The sequence below is a fragment of the Pygoscelis adeliae genome, unplaced genomic scaffold, assembly GCF_000699105.1.
Source record: "Pygoscelis adeliae isolate BGI_AS28 unplaced genomic scaffold, ASM69910v1 Scaffold98, whole genome shotgun sequence".
NCBI lineage: Eukaryota > Metazoa > Chordata > Aves > Sphenisciformes > Spheniscidae > Pygoscelis > Pygoscelis adeliae.
Window position 1 is genome coordinate 3,487,310 of NW_008825547.1, and position 13,476 is coordinate 3,500,785.

Consider the following 13,476-nt stretch of genomic DNA (forward strand, 5'->3'; position numbering starts at 1 on the left):
GTGTTGGTGGTTGTTGTTTTTGTTCGGTGCTGGGGGGTGGGGGGGGGGGGCCACGGGGGGCAGAGTTTAAAGGAACTATTGTAGATCACTGTCTTTGTGGCAGCACAAGCACAATAAATTTACCTAACAGTCCCAGAACCAGGAGAGATGAATACAGTATTTCCTGTAGCAATTGCAATGTTTTGCTAAGCCTCAACATCAACTTCATGTTGCAGTTGGCAGCATCTAAAATTTTTGAAGTCTATAATCCTACGTATTTAGCAATATGTCCTCAGGGAGGAATTTATCAGACTTGTTTTTGTGAGGTTTCAGGGCAGACTGAAATGCATGTAAAGCTCAAGATCAGCTTGCTCTTGCCATGCCTTCTAATGTCTCACATGGTCCACTCGACCTCCTGATTTCTGTTACGTCTGGCGCTTATTAGCAAATACTGAACAGGAAGAACACCATGCATTATCAGTTAATGACAATGCAATTAAACAACTAAGAGCTCCTACAAGCTATTTAAGGCCTAGACATCTTTTGAGTACATACTTTCAGAAGCCAGCAAATAAGTCCTTGACTCCAAAAGGAAAGGTGAGCTTCAGCTTCGCTTCATTAACAATCTACATACACCAAACACAGTCCCAAGACAAAACAGACAGACTGAAACGTAATGCAACAAGTCACATTTTCCATGGAACAGTACTACTACTTTCAACCCCCAAGTATTCAAGACAGGAGGTCATTACTCAGATCAACAACAACACACAACACAAAACTAAGACTAAGGAATGGTAAAAACATTTTTAATTACATCAGTTAGTATAGCTGTTTTTCAAATGAAAGCATGAAAAGAGTCAACAGCACAAATTCGCACACAAGTTAAGCTAGAGATATTCCCTCTATCATCAATACATTTTGACCAGTAAAAGCAAATAAACAATTCTGCTTTTGAACAAAATGAACCATACATGAGTAAGGACCACACATTCCAAAAATAGCAGTATGTTCTGACTTGCTTTTATTCCAGACATTACTTCATGTTGAAATGTAAAACCTGTATTAGATACAGGTCCAGTTAAACACAGAAAATATTAAAGAATTATGTGATTCAAGACTTGAAAACTTACTTGAGTAGTTCATAATTCTTCTCATTCAGTCTTACAGCGTTCTCCCGCCAAAACTTCTCAGACTTGTGTACAGGACTCCACTCCAGTCTTCCTGACTTGAGCTCAGAACTGTACTCATCGAAGGAGCTGCAACACAAAAGATCTAAATGAAATACTGGCTAAGCTTCTAGGAACTGCATGCCCAAGCCTGTCCCTAGCAAGACAAAGCTGGAGCACAACTTGCTATGACACATTTGGAAGTCAGCGCTCTGCAGAGCATGAGAACTGCTCCCTGTCTCAGAGTTCAACACTTTAAAAATAAGGAAAGGCATGAAAAGCATGAAAAAAAAAATTTGTTTTCAAGCATACCCCTCCATCCACCCCGAAACAGAATTCCTGAAGGGAAAAAAAAAAAATATAGAGGAAAAACCCAAGCCACACAACCACAGCATTTGGGAATTTAATTGGCTGTTTTGCCTGATTTCTAGGTTTTAACTTCCCCAATCAAGGATCCCAGTCCTTGCCTTTCATACAGTTAAACCTTTGACATGAACTACAATATGCCGTTCAATTTATGCACAAGAGCAAGAACTAGGTAAACACCAGGAAAAACTTGAGTTAATCTGGACAGCAAAACGTATTCTAATCAGGTAGTCTTCAGCTTAGACTGGAACTCCTGTAAGATCCCTCTGAAGCCCGTCAACAATTTATCAGTTACAGGGATGACATACCCGAAAGTGAAGAGTTTTACCAGCGTTCATATAATTGGTTGGTTTTTTTTTAAAGTTCACATTGCAAAGCATACCTAAGGTCCTGCACGCTCTCACCAAGCTTGTCCAGTAGAAATTTGATATCTTCACTTATGTCTTCATCATCATATTTCTGCTGATCCAAATTCTCTAGCTGCTTTAAAACTTTACACTGAATCATGGCAAGAGCATATTCTTGGCGAGTTTCTCTCTCAGTAGATTTCTCTAACAAATTCTAGGGAAGTAAAAATTTATTTTGTTTGTTTTAATAACAGACTACTTTGTTTCAAAGTGGTATTTTTAAGAAATTCTTATTGGCGCTTTTTAATTCAGTAAGTGACAGAATTGATCACTTCCCAAAATAATCTCTCCAAAGCAGCAAAGTATGAGTCTACCACACAGTGGCTGCTTTACACCCACATTTAGTAGCATAAATTGCCTAGGACTGACCTTACTATATAGGAGGAATATTCATACCTGTCACTACAGCAGATGAAGAGGAACTTAAAATAAAAAAAGGCTCTGTCTTGCAAGGTAGAAGTAATGCAACCATACGTGTTGAAAAGCACAACCACCACTGCATTCAAGTTTAGGTCACTTAGACCTTTTTTGTCCTAGATGTTATACTAACTTCAATACTAAAAAGTATTAATTCACCTGCTTTCATCATTTTCCACATCAAATTGGGCTGGCTACAAAGACTATTCAAAGGGCAGGCTTATATCCCAAATCCCAGTCTCTCTGCCATAAACAACTACTTTTATCTGGGTTTATCGTTTTAGCTTTCTGTGCAGTAAAAGCATAAAGCAGGAAAGCCTTAAAAAAAAAAACTGAAGTCATCTTTCCAACTCAAGAGTTACCATCTGGATTAGATCAGCTTCTTTTGAATTTGGGAATATTCCAAGAAGACATTTTTATTCAAACAGAAGCTTGTTGGTAAGACTGGAATTACAAGCACAGAATGTAATAGTCAAGTTCCAGTGTCATTTATTCGTTACATTTCTACTCAATTTAATCAGTTTCAAATTATGTTGTTCAATCAGAGCTAGCCACCTGCACTTTTTGATAAAGCTGAAAACATGAATTCCATATAAAAGACAAAGCCCTTAACAAACAGAATGTGTTCATATAAATAAGCCTTAACATCTGCCAGAAATAAGCAATGAAACCATATAGAAGGAATTTGACTGCATCACTCTCATTCATGTCACAGAATCATTACACTTAAGGTTTCTAAGATATCAGACATCATATTAGTTAGTAAGGCAGAACACTGCAAATAAGTGTTAAAACTTGCATACTGAAAATAAGTCATATTACTGCTTTTAATGGCCACATACAATTAGCTTTAACATGAAAAAAAACCCATTTCTATTTCAGTAAGAGAACTGAGAAATAAAGGGTAATTTACATTAATTAACACTAAATTACTTAAAAGTGCTAATGAAAGAAAGAGAACAAATAATGAATCTTAAAAGACAAAATTCAACAAGTTCAAGGAGCAGGTAGATAAAAGAAATAAAAGGTAATTTACATTAAGTAACACTAAATTACTTAGAGTTAAAAGTGCTAATGAAAGAAAGAGAACAAATAATGAATCTTAAAAGACAAAATTCAACAAGTTCAAGGAGCAGGTAGATAAACTTTCCAAAGAATTCCTCGTTAAGAGAATTATAGGCAGATGTGGAAGCTACTCCAAATATTATTACCTATCTCATACTATAGTGAGATATTCAAGCTTTTTATAGTGAAATTGAAAGGATATGTTAGGACAGTGCAAACAGGAACACATGACTAAATAGAATGGGTCAGTAAACTACTCAGTGATTAAAAAATTCTTAAGGTACAAAATGAGTTACAGGTAGGAAACAGACATAAAAGACAATAAAAGTATGAAAAATGAGGAAAAAAACACTTTAATAGGTAAAGAGAAAAAGTAATTGATTCGAAGTAGACAGAAGTATCCAATACCTGTTGCTTTATAGAAGAAAATGACATTACAATTACATCAGGCAATTAACTTCCCGAACAGGTGAAACAGGTCAAATTAGGAGAAACTGAGTAGTAGAGAAGACATATGCAAGTTGTCAAGACTCATGGCATACCTTCAATAACGCACAGACCGTAGCGATGATTTGGGGAATCATCAAGCCTAGTCCTTTATGCAAGTCACCTATTCCCCCCCCCCCCAGAGGAAAAGGGCCATTTTGCCACTGCTACCTATTTTAATTTTGCTTCAGAACTCACAGCTCTGATGTTTAATTTCTAATCTACTATTTCCTGGCTGCCAGTTTATAACCTCATGTTGATGTCTTAAAGTTGGAGAAAGAAAACAGCTAAGTTAATTTCCCCAAAGCCTGTAACAGAACCATCTTATTCTTTCTCAGCCTGTATTTATTAAAAGAACTTGACTTCATTTTTGTCTCCTCTTGCAAAACACACTAAATCTAAGAACTAGCAATTATTTCTCTTACTTTTTATGACCTCAGAATTGGAAGAAGTTGAATATAAACTGCTGAGCCCCTCAACTTTTTTCCTTTTTTTTTTTTCTCCCAAGCTGTCTTGCTATACATCCCTGCTTAATCCTAACATTAAGATCCTAAAGAACACTAGAACATCTAGAGAGGTCTACACAGCAAGAATAGCCCCTACTGAATACCTCACACCACTGACCTCCTTCAACAGGACAAATAGCATATTCTTATGACCTACCTTATCCAGAAGTTTTTCAAAGTGGCAGATGCTTTTGGCTAGAGAGACCGTTTAAGTCACAGAGTAAGCACCTTCACACAGCTCATTATTGCTGATCAGCAAGTCAGTAAGCAACAATTCCCCTCTCCCTGTCCTAATTTGCTTGCAACACCTACTACTGGAACACAACCAACACCCAGCAAAACAAACAGTTTCCAAGATCTACATCTCCTACTCAGGATACAAGTCCTGTTTTAAAACAGGACTACAAGTTGTTATAGCATTCCTGTATTACATACAAGATGCTTGACAAGCATGCACATAAAACTATGTGCACATGCACAATTAGCATGCATGAACACAAACTGGTACTCTCACAATGAAAACATCAAGCCAGAGTGCTCAGTTATTCCAGATTATCTTAAATAGGACCAATGATTTTCAGGTAACGTGGACACAGTAAGTCAACTAATCACTCTTACATGGATATTCTCATTCATATTGACAGAGCCACCAGGAAAAGATTTTTGGACTAGTAGATAAAAATAATTTCCAAGTCAGTCATCTGGACAAACATATGCATGTTTAAAATAATATTTTTTTAATTAAAGCTTCGTAAAGCAAACTTTATCAGGTATTAGTAACTACAGTGTTTTACACTAATACCAGTAGAAAAAAGAATCTTGAACCAGAGAAGGGAAATCACTAGTGCCTGTGTTAACATTTTTTTTTTTAAGTCAACCTTATCTGAAGAAGACATTGAATAGCAGACATCTATTACTTGTAATAGCATGTCTATTACCTGTAGCAAAACTCAGTTCACCAAAAAAAAGGGAGAATTAAGCTTTCAATCCAGTTTACTGATACAGTCTAGCAGAAACAGCTGTGCATCAGCAACATTTGACACCTACTCATTTGACAGAGAAGCGCAGTGCGATTGACAGATGCTTACCCGAAATGCTGCAAGGATGATTCTAGTTACTTTCTCTTTGACAGATTCCTGAAGAATATCTGACAGCACTGGAACAATATTATACCGACGGAGATATTCACACATTTGAGGGCTAAATGCCAGCAGCCACACACAGAAAATCATCTGATACTGGAGCTGGAAGCCGCATTTGTTGCTCAAGACCCCCATGATACTGAAAAATTAACATAGTATACATTTAATTTTTAAATAACGATTGCATAGATTGCATTGCTCCACCCTGAAACATTAAAAGAAATGGTCAAGGAACTTATTGGAAAAAGCTGCGGAGGATGAGTATACAACCCAGGCTTCACAGTATCCTGCACCAGTATTTATCATTGTACAAGCAGCTTGTTCAGAAAGCCATCTTTTAAAGATATAGTTATTTCCTCCTTAGCCTTACAGCCATAAAGCTGCGTTTTCCCATGTGAACTGGTGTGGTGCTGTATCCATCTTGAGGTTCACTGAGACCTTTTTTCTACTGGCATGTTTAGAGCATTATTTGTCATTCTAGGAGAAACAGAGAAACGCATAGCTACTCCTTCAGAGTTAAGAAAGAGAAGGAGTAAATAGACACACAAATTGAACTTGTTTCCTTAATTGTATCTCTCCACAGGAGTGTCTGAAATGAGCTGAACTAGTCATTATTTAACAAGTGAGTTCTCAGAAAACAGCTTATAGATATAATACATCACAGAGATACAAAGCACTGCTAGAGAAGAAATAATATCACAAGATCTCCAAGAAGAAATCATGCAGAAGCTTTGTTCAGCTGAAGTTTTGAAAATTTAATAAGCCATTTACAGATCCATTCCAAAAAAAGCTTACCCAATTTAAAAAGAAAAAGTTATTTACTTTCAAGATCATTGCTATCAAAATTAAGACAAATTCAAACTTGCTGAAACACGGGCTTATTGCAATGCTTTAATAGTTTATTAAAAAGCTTCCTTGGTGAAAAAGTTTGTTTCAATAGTGTCATCTTGACACATGTGAACATCTTTTGAACTTTCACTTCACTGGCAACTTTGACTTTTCTCCATTTCAGAGTACAGGGGTATTTTTTTTTTCTTAAAGTGCAAATCGTATAGCCACCATCCCCAATAGAGGCACGCATGGCAGAAAAATTATTTATAGACAAGCATTTTTTCAAATAAGATGAGTGACAACATCCTAGCCTCATGCAGAGCTATTTATGAAGAGAATCTGGATGAAAGAATGACCTACTTGAAGCCGTATGTGGCAAAAAAAATTGAGCTTAGCTCTAGAACATCTTTCTCCTTTCACTAATATTTTCGGACTGAACAATTCCAAACTGAAAGACAAGGAAGATTAGCAGAAACTCATTCTGTCAGTCCTTGTTCTGTTAAACAGAAAAAGAGAGCATCTTCAGCTGAAGACAAATGGCTGTATTCCCCTTCAGATATTTAAGCAGTTCTTCATGAAGAGTAAAGTAGCATTAAAGCCTCAACATTGGTACCTATATCTGCAAGTTTCATTTGTCTATTTGACTGTATTAATGTTTGAAAACAAATAGGTTTTGTACTCAAACAGAGCAGTTGTCTTTTGCAAGAGAGTTCTATTCGAATAAAGAGGTCACTGGGGAACAAGCTATTCTAAGTGCAAGTATATCCATATAAATTGAAATAAATGCTCACCAATTTACTCCATCTGCTTCTACCCATGCAAAGCGATATTCATTGACCCTGAGCATCAGCTGCAGACATCCAGCAACACATTGTACATACTGGGAACTCTGGGTGAAAAGAAGAACACGTCATTTCTTACAAGACGAGTTAGGTAGTAAGTGCTGAAGTTCAGTTTTCCAAACTAGGCTTTACTGGCATACTTCAACACACATTTCTTCAGTGACACGTCCGAGTTAAACAGGCTCACCCTTATAATGCTTTACATCCCCCTATTTAAAAAAAAAAAAAAATCTCACAAGAAAAGGTGGGAAGCAAAATATAAACGGAGTAGAGTTTTGAATAGGAAAGAAGTGTTATGCAAGTGATACCATTTTACACTACCACAACAGATTTTTATAGCCCATTTGAACATGCCTTCCTTCAGCACCTATGAATGAAGGCTGTCTTCTGTTTGATTATACTGCTGGAGCCCTTTCATCCACAGAGTCAATTATTATTCTATTGAGCAAACTTAGGGAAATGAATCAGCAAACTAGTTACCAAGCTTGAAGAAGTTTGCTAGAGGTCATTGTAGAAAAAGGGACCTTGAGCACAGGTTCTTCCCGCTCTCATTCTCCAACTCAAAACAGCAAGGGTGTCATTACAATTGTATGTTTTCCTACGCATGCGCCACACAGTAAGCACTGCGCTTATCATAATGAGATGTATATTTATACAAAAAAATACCATTAGAAAAACGAGTATGCAAAATCATCCTCAAAGTTTAGCTTTGCATTTTAATTTTCTCTTCCTTTCATTAAAAGCTTAGCACAGTATACTGTGCTAAGAAAAGAATAAGACTAAAACTTTCCCATTAGGAAATCGGTGAGAGATGCACCACTGAATTCTATTTTCATTCAGACTCCTATATGAACAGTCAAAGACAGAATCATTAAACAGCTTTTCATCTCTAAAAGCATGTATTTTCTGTGCAGTAACAGATAAGATGGTCTGCAGTTCAAAAATGGGTTTTGGTCAACCCATTGTCCCTCCCACTACAGCAACAGAAAGATCCCAAGGTACAACAGAAGTGGCATTTTTTTCTCTCTTCTTGCTCAACTTCTGGCATTATTTTCACTAATACTCACATATGCTGCTGATAAAATGCTGGCATTTTTTTCCTATAAGCCTTTTTCTTTACTGAGTGTCTTGAAAGTCTTATGGTAGATCACTCACATAATACAAGGTCAAACCTTTCAAACATTTAATGGAGTAAAGGAGTTAGGCAATCCCATATGAAGAGAAGAGACAATAAACAGAATTTAAAATAAAGACGAATTCATTCTGTCTCTCCCACCAGAGATTAAGACCTTTATGTAAAAAACTGAGTCTGAACATCTAGGCCCAAATCATCACACCGAACATTCATTTCCCTGGGTAGGTATTCACTCTCACACACCATGCAAATAAAACAGCTATAAACACACATACAGCCCTCCTGCCCCAAATAACGTATAATTTATCTACATCACCAACCTCTGTACTACTGAACTTGGAGTTTTCTTCTTAAAGAATCTATCATAAAAGCATTTTCTTCCAACACTATTATAATTGAAATTTCATAATAGAACCCAGCCCTTATTTCCTGTGTAAAATGTTACAATTGCATCTCTAATTCACTCTGAAATAAATTAGTCAGGACCTGCTTGAAAATCCTGCACAAGCTAGATCTGAAATCAGAACACTAACAAAGTCAAGGCAATACTTATCCAACTTAATTATCCTAGAACATATTTGCACTACAGTTCTGCTGCTTTGGGACCCTGCAGTAGTACGGTATATCAATGCAGTGCTACAGTACAATGAATACAGATTTCGAAGCAAGTTAGAAGAGCTCACAGCTCCATAACAAGTGGTGGTGTGTGCTGTAGAACTACTTACTGTTTTAAGGCTCTACGACAGAGGGCTGTCAGCCTAACAAAATCTAACAGTATGGCACACAGAACTACACATGAAATACCGAAATACTTCAACTTCTATGCTCAGGCCATAATTTTACTCCCTATCCATGGTCATGCATAACAGTTTCATCTTTTCTATTTTAAACCCTGATCAGGTGGTAATTTAAGAGGCTTTTCTCTACAGGAAGCTAACGCTTTAAAGCAACGACTACATTTAGAAGAGAAACAAATTCCAGGTTCATATTTAAGTCTTCTGAAAAACTGTGAACACTTTCAGGTTGCAAAAGGAAAAGACCAAATTGAATCCTACTCCACATTCAAAAGCTATGATAAACTGCCTTGTTGTGCCACAACAGAATAGAAAATCCAGTTATGATGATCACTTGCGTTTGCTATACTGCTGCAGTGCATCTCCAAGCTCAACAGCCATTAAAGCTGCATGAAATTCAGTATAAATAAATACTGATGTTTTCCCCTGAATTCAAGCTATCCAAATATGACAAGCTTACAACTTTGAAAGCACTCTTGTAATTTCATGCTACAGAGGTTTGAGGGACAACGTTAGCTTCAGTATCTGATGTGCCTTTTCTAAGTTCTGCACATTACAAGAGCCAAAAGCTTCTTACTCTCACATTACTTCTAAAAGTCAGACAGTTCAGTCCTAAACAGACAGTATTGTTCGAACATTAAATTGCATATTTTTTTTCAAGTTTTAACGAAGAGGATGCTAGATTCATCTACATTTCTAACAACTGAAACCAACTTGTAAAATACATACTTTGACTGCCAGCATTTTCTGCTAAACCAGTGTTTTAAGAATACTTTTGTTTCTTGGCGCCATCACCTGGCACTCTGTTGTCATACAGTTCTGATTCCAAGTACTTTCTATTACTGATACCAGAACAGCTCTGCACCTTAATCTGAGGAGTGGGTATCACCTGCCCAAAATAGCAAATTGACAGATTCAAAGATATACTCACATCACTTGTGGAGACTGCTCCTGTTTCCACAGAACCCCCTGTACCACGAAGTTTCTAGCAAAAAAATAAAAGTTTAAAATCAGAGCTGTCCTTCACCCTTACGGAACAGTTGTTACCAAGTTTCTTTCAATTCTCCCATCACTTTGATTAAGAATCTATTAGATACTTTTTCTGCTCAATATATTATGATAATATATTGGTATTTGTTTCCCACACACACCATCATGTCTATGCATCCAAGAATATGCTTGGAGCTGATCCTGGTATATGAAGATTTAATTTTTTTCTTTTCCCTTTTTTTTTTTTTTTTTTAATTTAAGTGTGGATTTACTCAAGACTTTTATCTGTCTTTATCTTAGAATTTGAAAACCTTTCTCTTGAATCTTTCTGAAGGGAATTCCAACTTTAAGATTCTTCTTCTGGAGTAAAATTAAAATTCATTTTTAATAAGCCCAGTCTGGAAAACTGTGAAAAAAAAATATACCCCTACTAAACCTACTGAATGTTTCTCTGCTTTCCAGAATCCACCTCTGCTACAACAGAATGACAAATCACTGGGTTTTGATAAGGGAAAATCTCCAAAAATGAATACAAAGGAGAACAATTAATCTTTGAAGGAGAAGCCAGCAGTAAGAAGTTCATATTGAGCTAATGGCATACAAATACTGTCCAAATAAGTCAGGATTTATTTATTTTAAAGTGACAGGACTAAAAATAAAAACTTTGTACTACAGTAAACTGTAAAAAATTTTGATATTCACTTCCTGCTGCCATGTGATTTTTCTTCCTAGCATAAAGCTCTGAGAAACAAAACAACACAGGGAGACAAAAACCCCTCATCATATGTTTTCTCAGTGTCCAGAAGAAAATAAACATTTACCAACAGAAAAGGAAAAAAGCCTTATTTTTTATTTTTAATTTAAATTTCAAGGATTGGAGTAGAAAATATAAAATATTAAATTAAAAAGTATGTTTGAATAAAGGATATTTAGCTTTAAAAATAACAAAGTAAAATTTCATTTTTAAAAAAAGAAAACCAAAAAAACCTTCCTGATTGCACATTTATCTATTCACATTCTTGAAAAAAGTTTCCAAAGTCACTGTAACGTTTAAATAGAAGTAGCTTTTTACCTGTGAACTGAGCTGAGTTTTAATCCAGTTGAAGTAGTAATTCAAGTCACTGCCTTCCATAAGTTCCCTCCCCCACGCAGCCAGTTTGGCAATAATTCTTGCTGCCTGAAAGAGAATGCAATAAACAGATTTTTCAAATGCTGCAATTTCAGGATTCAGTGAAAAGTCATATAAGCACTGGAAACCAAGGTTAGGTAAAAGACAACCCCTTACAGAAATGGACCTGTTTTCTTTGTAGGGGACCCTTCATGCCTAGTAATTTTGTTTCTTCAGCTTTCTGCTGCTTCTACTTCCTAGTAACCAGTATATTTTCACAGTGTTATCGGATACCTGTCTCTGATGATGTTCACAAGGCACCAACAAAGAACTCGGAAGGGGGGGAGCTATCAACGGGCTACTGCTGTAGGACACTATTACAGTCAGAAATCCATCAACAGTAAGACACTTAATGGTCTAACACATACATGAGCAGGCTTACTTTAAGCAACTACGGCATATGCCAATACAAATGATTGCAAAGTATTAAAGTCTTCTGTACTTAAACTGAAGCAAGTCATCTTCAAGAAGGAAGAAGTTTTAAGCCCAGAAAAAGAGGAGCAGAAAACCAAAAGGGAAGATAGAATTTAAGAATGAAGTTGAGGAGTAAAAGTGTAGTCAGGTTAAGAATTTTCATGATGCCTATGGCACAAGAATACATATAACAAAAGTGTATTTCTATGCCAGCCTTTCCAAATTATGTTTGAAGTAACTCTACATTGCAGCCTGCAGTTTATTCACAGAAACATTTCAGCCGGCTTATATATAGAGGCAGTCTAACCAAGAAACTACTGAGGTAGGGGTCTGTTTACCTGCCTACAGCTCTGTGATGCAGTGAGGAGACTATTAAGGCACCTTTCCACTATACTGCATTCAGATGTGCAGCACCACCACCACTGATTTCTAGAGGGATTATGAGAGAGAGTCTGGAACAACAATTTCTACACTGAAATGCGTCAAATCCACTTCTGAATGCAGCCAAGTAACCCTATAAAATCCCTTCAGCTTTAAAACATGAGATATAAGATCGCTAGCTTATCATGCTCCTGAGTTAAAACTGCTACCTGACCCCTGAATAAGAGCCCATTCATGCCTAGCAGAATTTGAGCCTGAACACAGAGAACAAATATTTTTATCTGTCTACGCAAATACAACGATGTGGCAGCAAAAGTCTTCCAGTGTGCATCGTAAGGAAGGGAAAAAAAAAAAACAAACCACAAAAACAACACAAACCTAAAACTTTGTTTTGAAAACATTCATGTGCTTTTTAAAAAAAAAAAAAACAAACACACAGAGAGTCCTAAAAGGCACAATAAGGACGCAAACTTAGTGTTTTAAAATGGATTCACATTACATGAAGTTGTCTGTGACTTGTTGTCCTGGTTTTGGCTGGGATAGAGTTAATTTTCTTCCTAGTAGCTGGTACAGTGCTGTGTTTTGGATTTAGCATGAGAATAATGTTGATAACACACCGATGTTTTAGTTGTTGCTAAGCAGTGCTTACACTAGTCAAGGACTTTTCAGCTTCTCATGCCCTGCCAGCGAGAAGCTGGAAGGGGGCACAGCCAGGACAGCTGACCCAAACTGACCAAAGGGATATTCCATACCATATGACGTCGTGCTCAGCATATAAACTGTGGGGGAAGAAGGAGGAAGGGTGGGACGTTCGGAGTGATGGCGTTTGTCTTCCCAAGTAACCGTTACACATGATGGAGCCCTGCTTTCCTGGGGATGGCTGAACACCTGCCTGCCCATGGGAAGCAGTGAATGAATTCCTTGTTTTGCTTTGCACGCATGCACGGCTTTTGCTTTCCCTGTTTAAACTGTCTTTGTCTCAACCCACGAGTTTTCTCACTTTTACCCTTCCGATTCTCTCCCCCATCCCACTGCGGGGGGAAGTGAGTGAGCAGCTGTGTGGTGCTTAGTTGCCAGCTGGGGTTAAACCATGACACTTGTAAAGTTACTTGTATATTTTTGCAGTACCTAAAGAAAACAATATCTGAATAACACATCTGTGAGCAGAGAAATACTGGGCATAGAAATTTCTATACTATACATTTGAAAGCCACCATTCTAGGGAGACTAATTAGTTTGCACTGCAAGGCTCTAAAAATTACACTTTACCTGCACACTTGAGAAGTCAGTATTGTCTGAGTTTGCCCAGACTGCAGTTTTACAAGGTGGATCTTCAGCAGCAATACTGCTCCCAGCCCCCCCCAAAAAAAAAAACAACCCACCA

General features: G+C 37.0%; 1 protein-coding gene across 1 annotated transcript in view; it reads right to left on the reverse strand.

Moving 5' to 3' along the window:
* The window catches only part of ATP6V1H (ATPase, H+ transporting, lysosomal 50/57kDa, V1 subunit H), a 51,296-nt gene that overhangs the window by 22,074 nt on the left and 15,746 nt on the right, over window positions 1–13,476 (reverse strand). The window contains exons 5-10 of the mRNA XM_009332054.1: window positions 11,202–11,306; window positions 10,071–10,124; window positions 7,160–7,257; window positions 5,484–5,676; window positions 1,897–2,075; window positions 1,113–1,238 (exon numbers count right to left, since the gene is read on the reverse strand). Coding sequence (XP_009330329.1) covers window positions 1,113–1,238; window positions 1,897–2,075; window positions 5,484–5,676; window positions 7,160–7,257; window positions 10,071–10,124; window positions 11,202–11,306 — 755 coding nt within the window. The remainder of the gene's footprint in view (window positions 1–1,112; window positions 1,239–1,896; window positions 2,076–5,483; window positions 5,677–7,159; window positions 7,258–10,070; window positions 10,125–11,201; window positions 11,307–13,476) is intronic.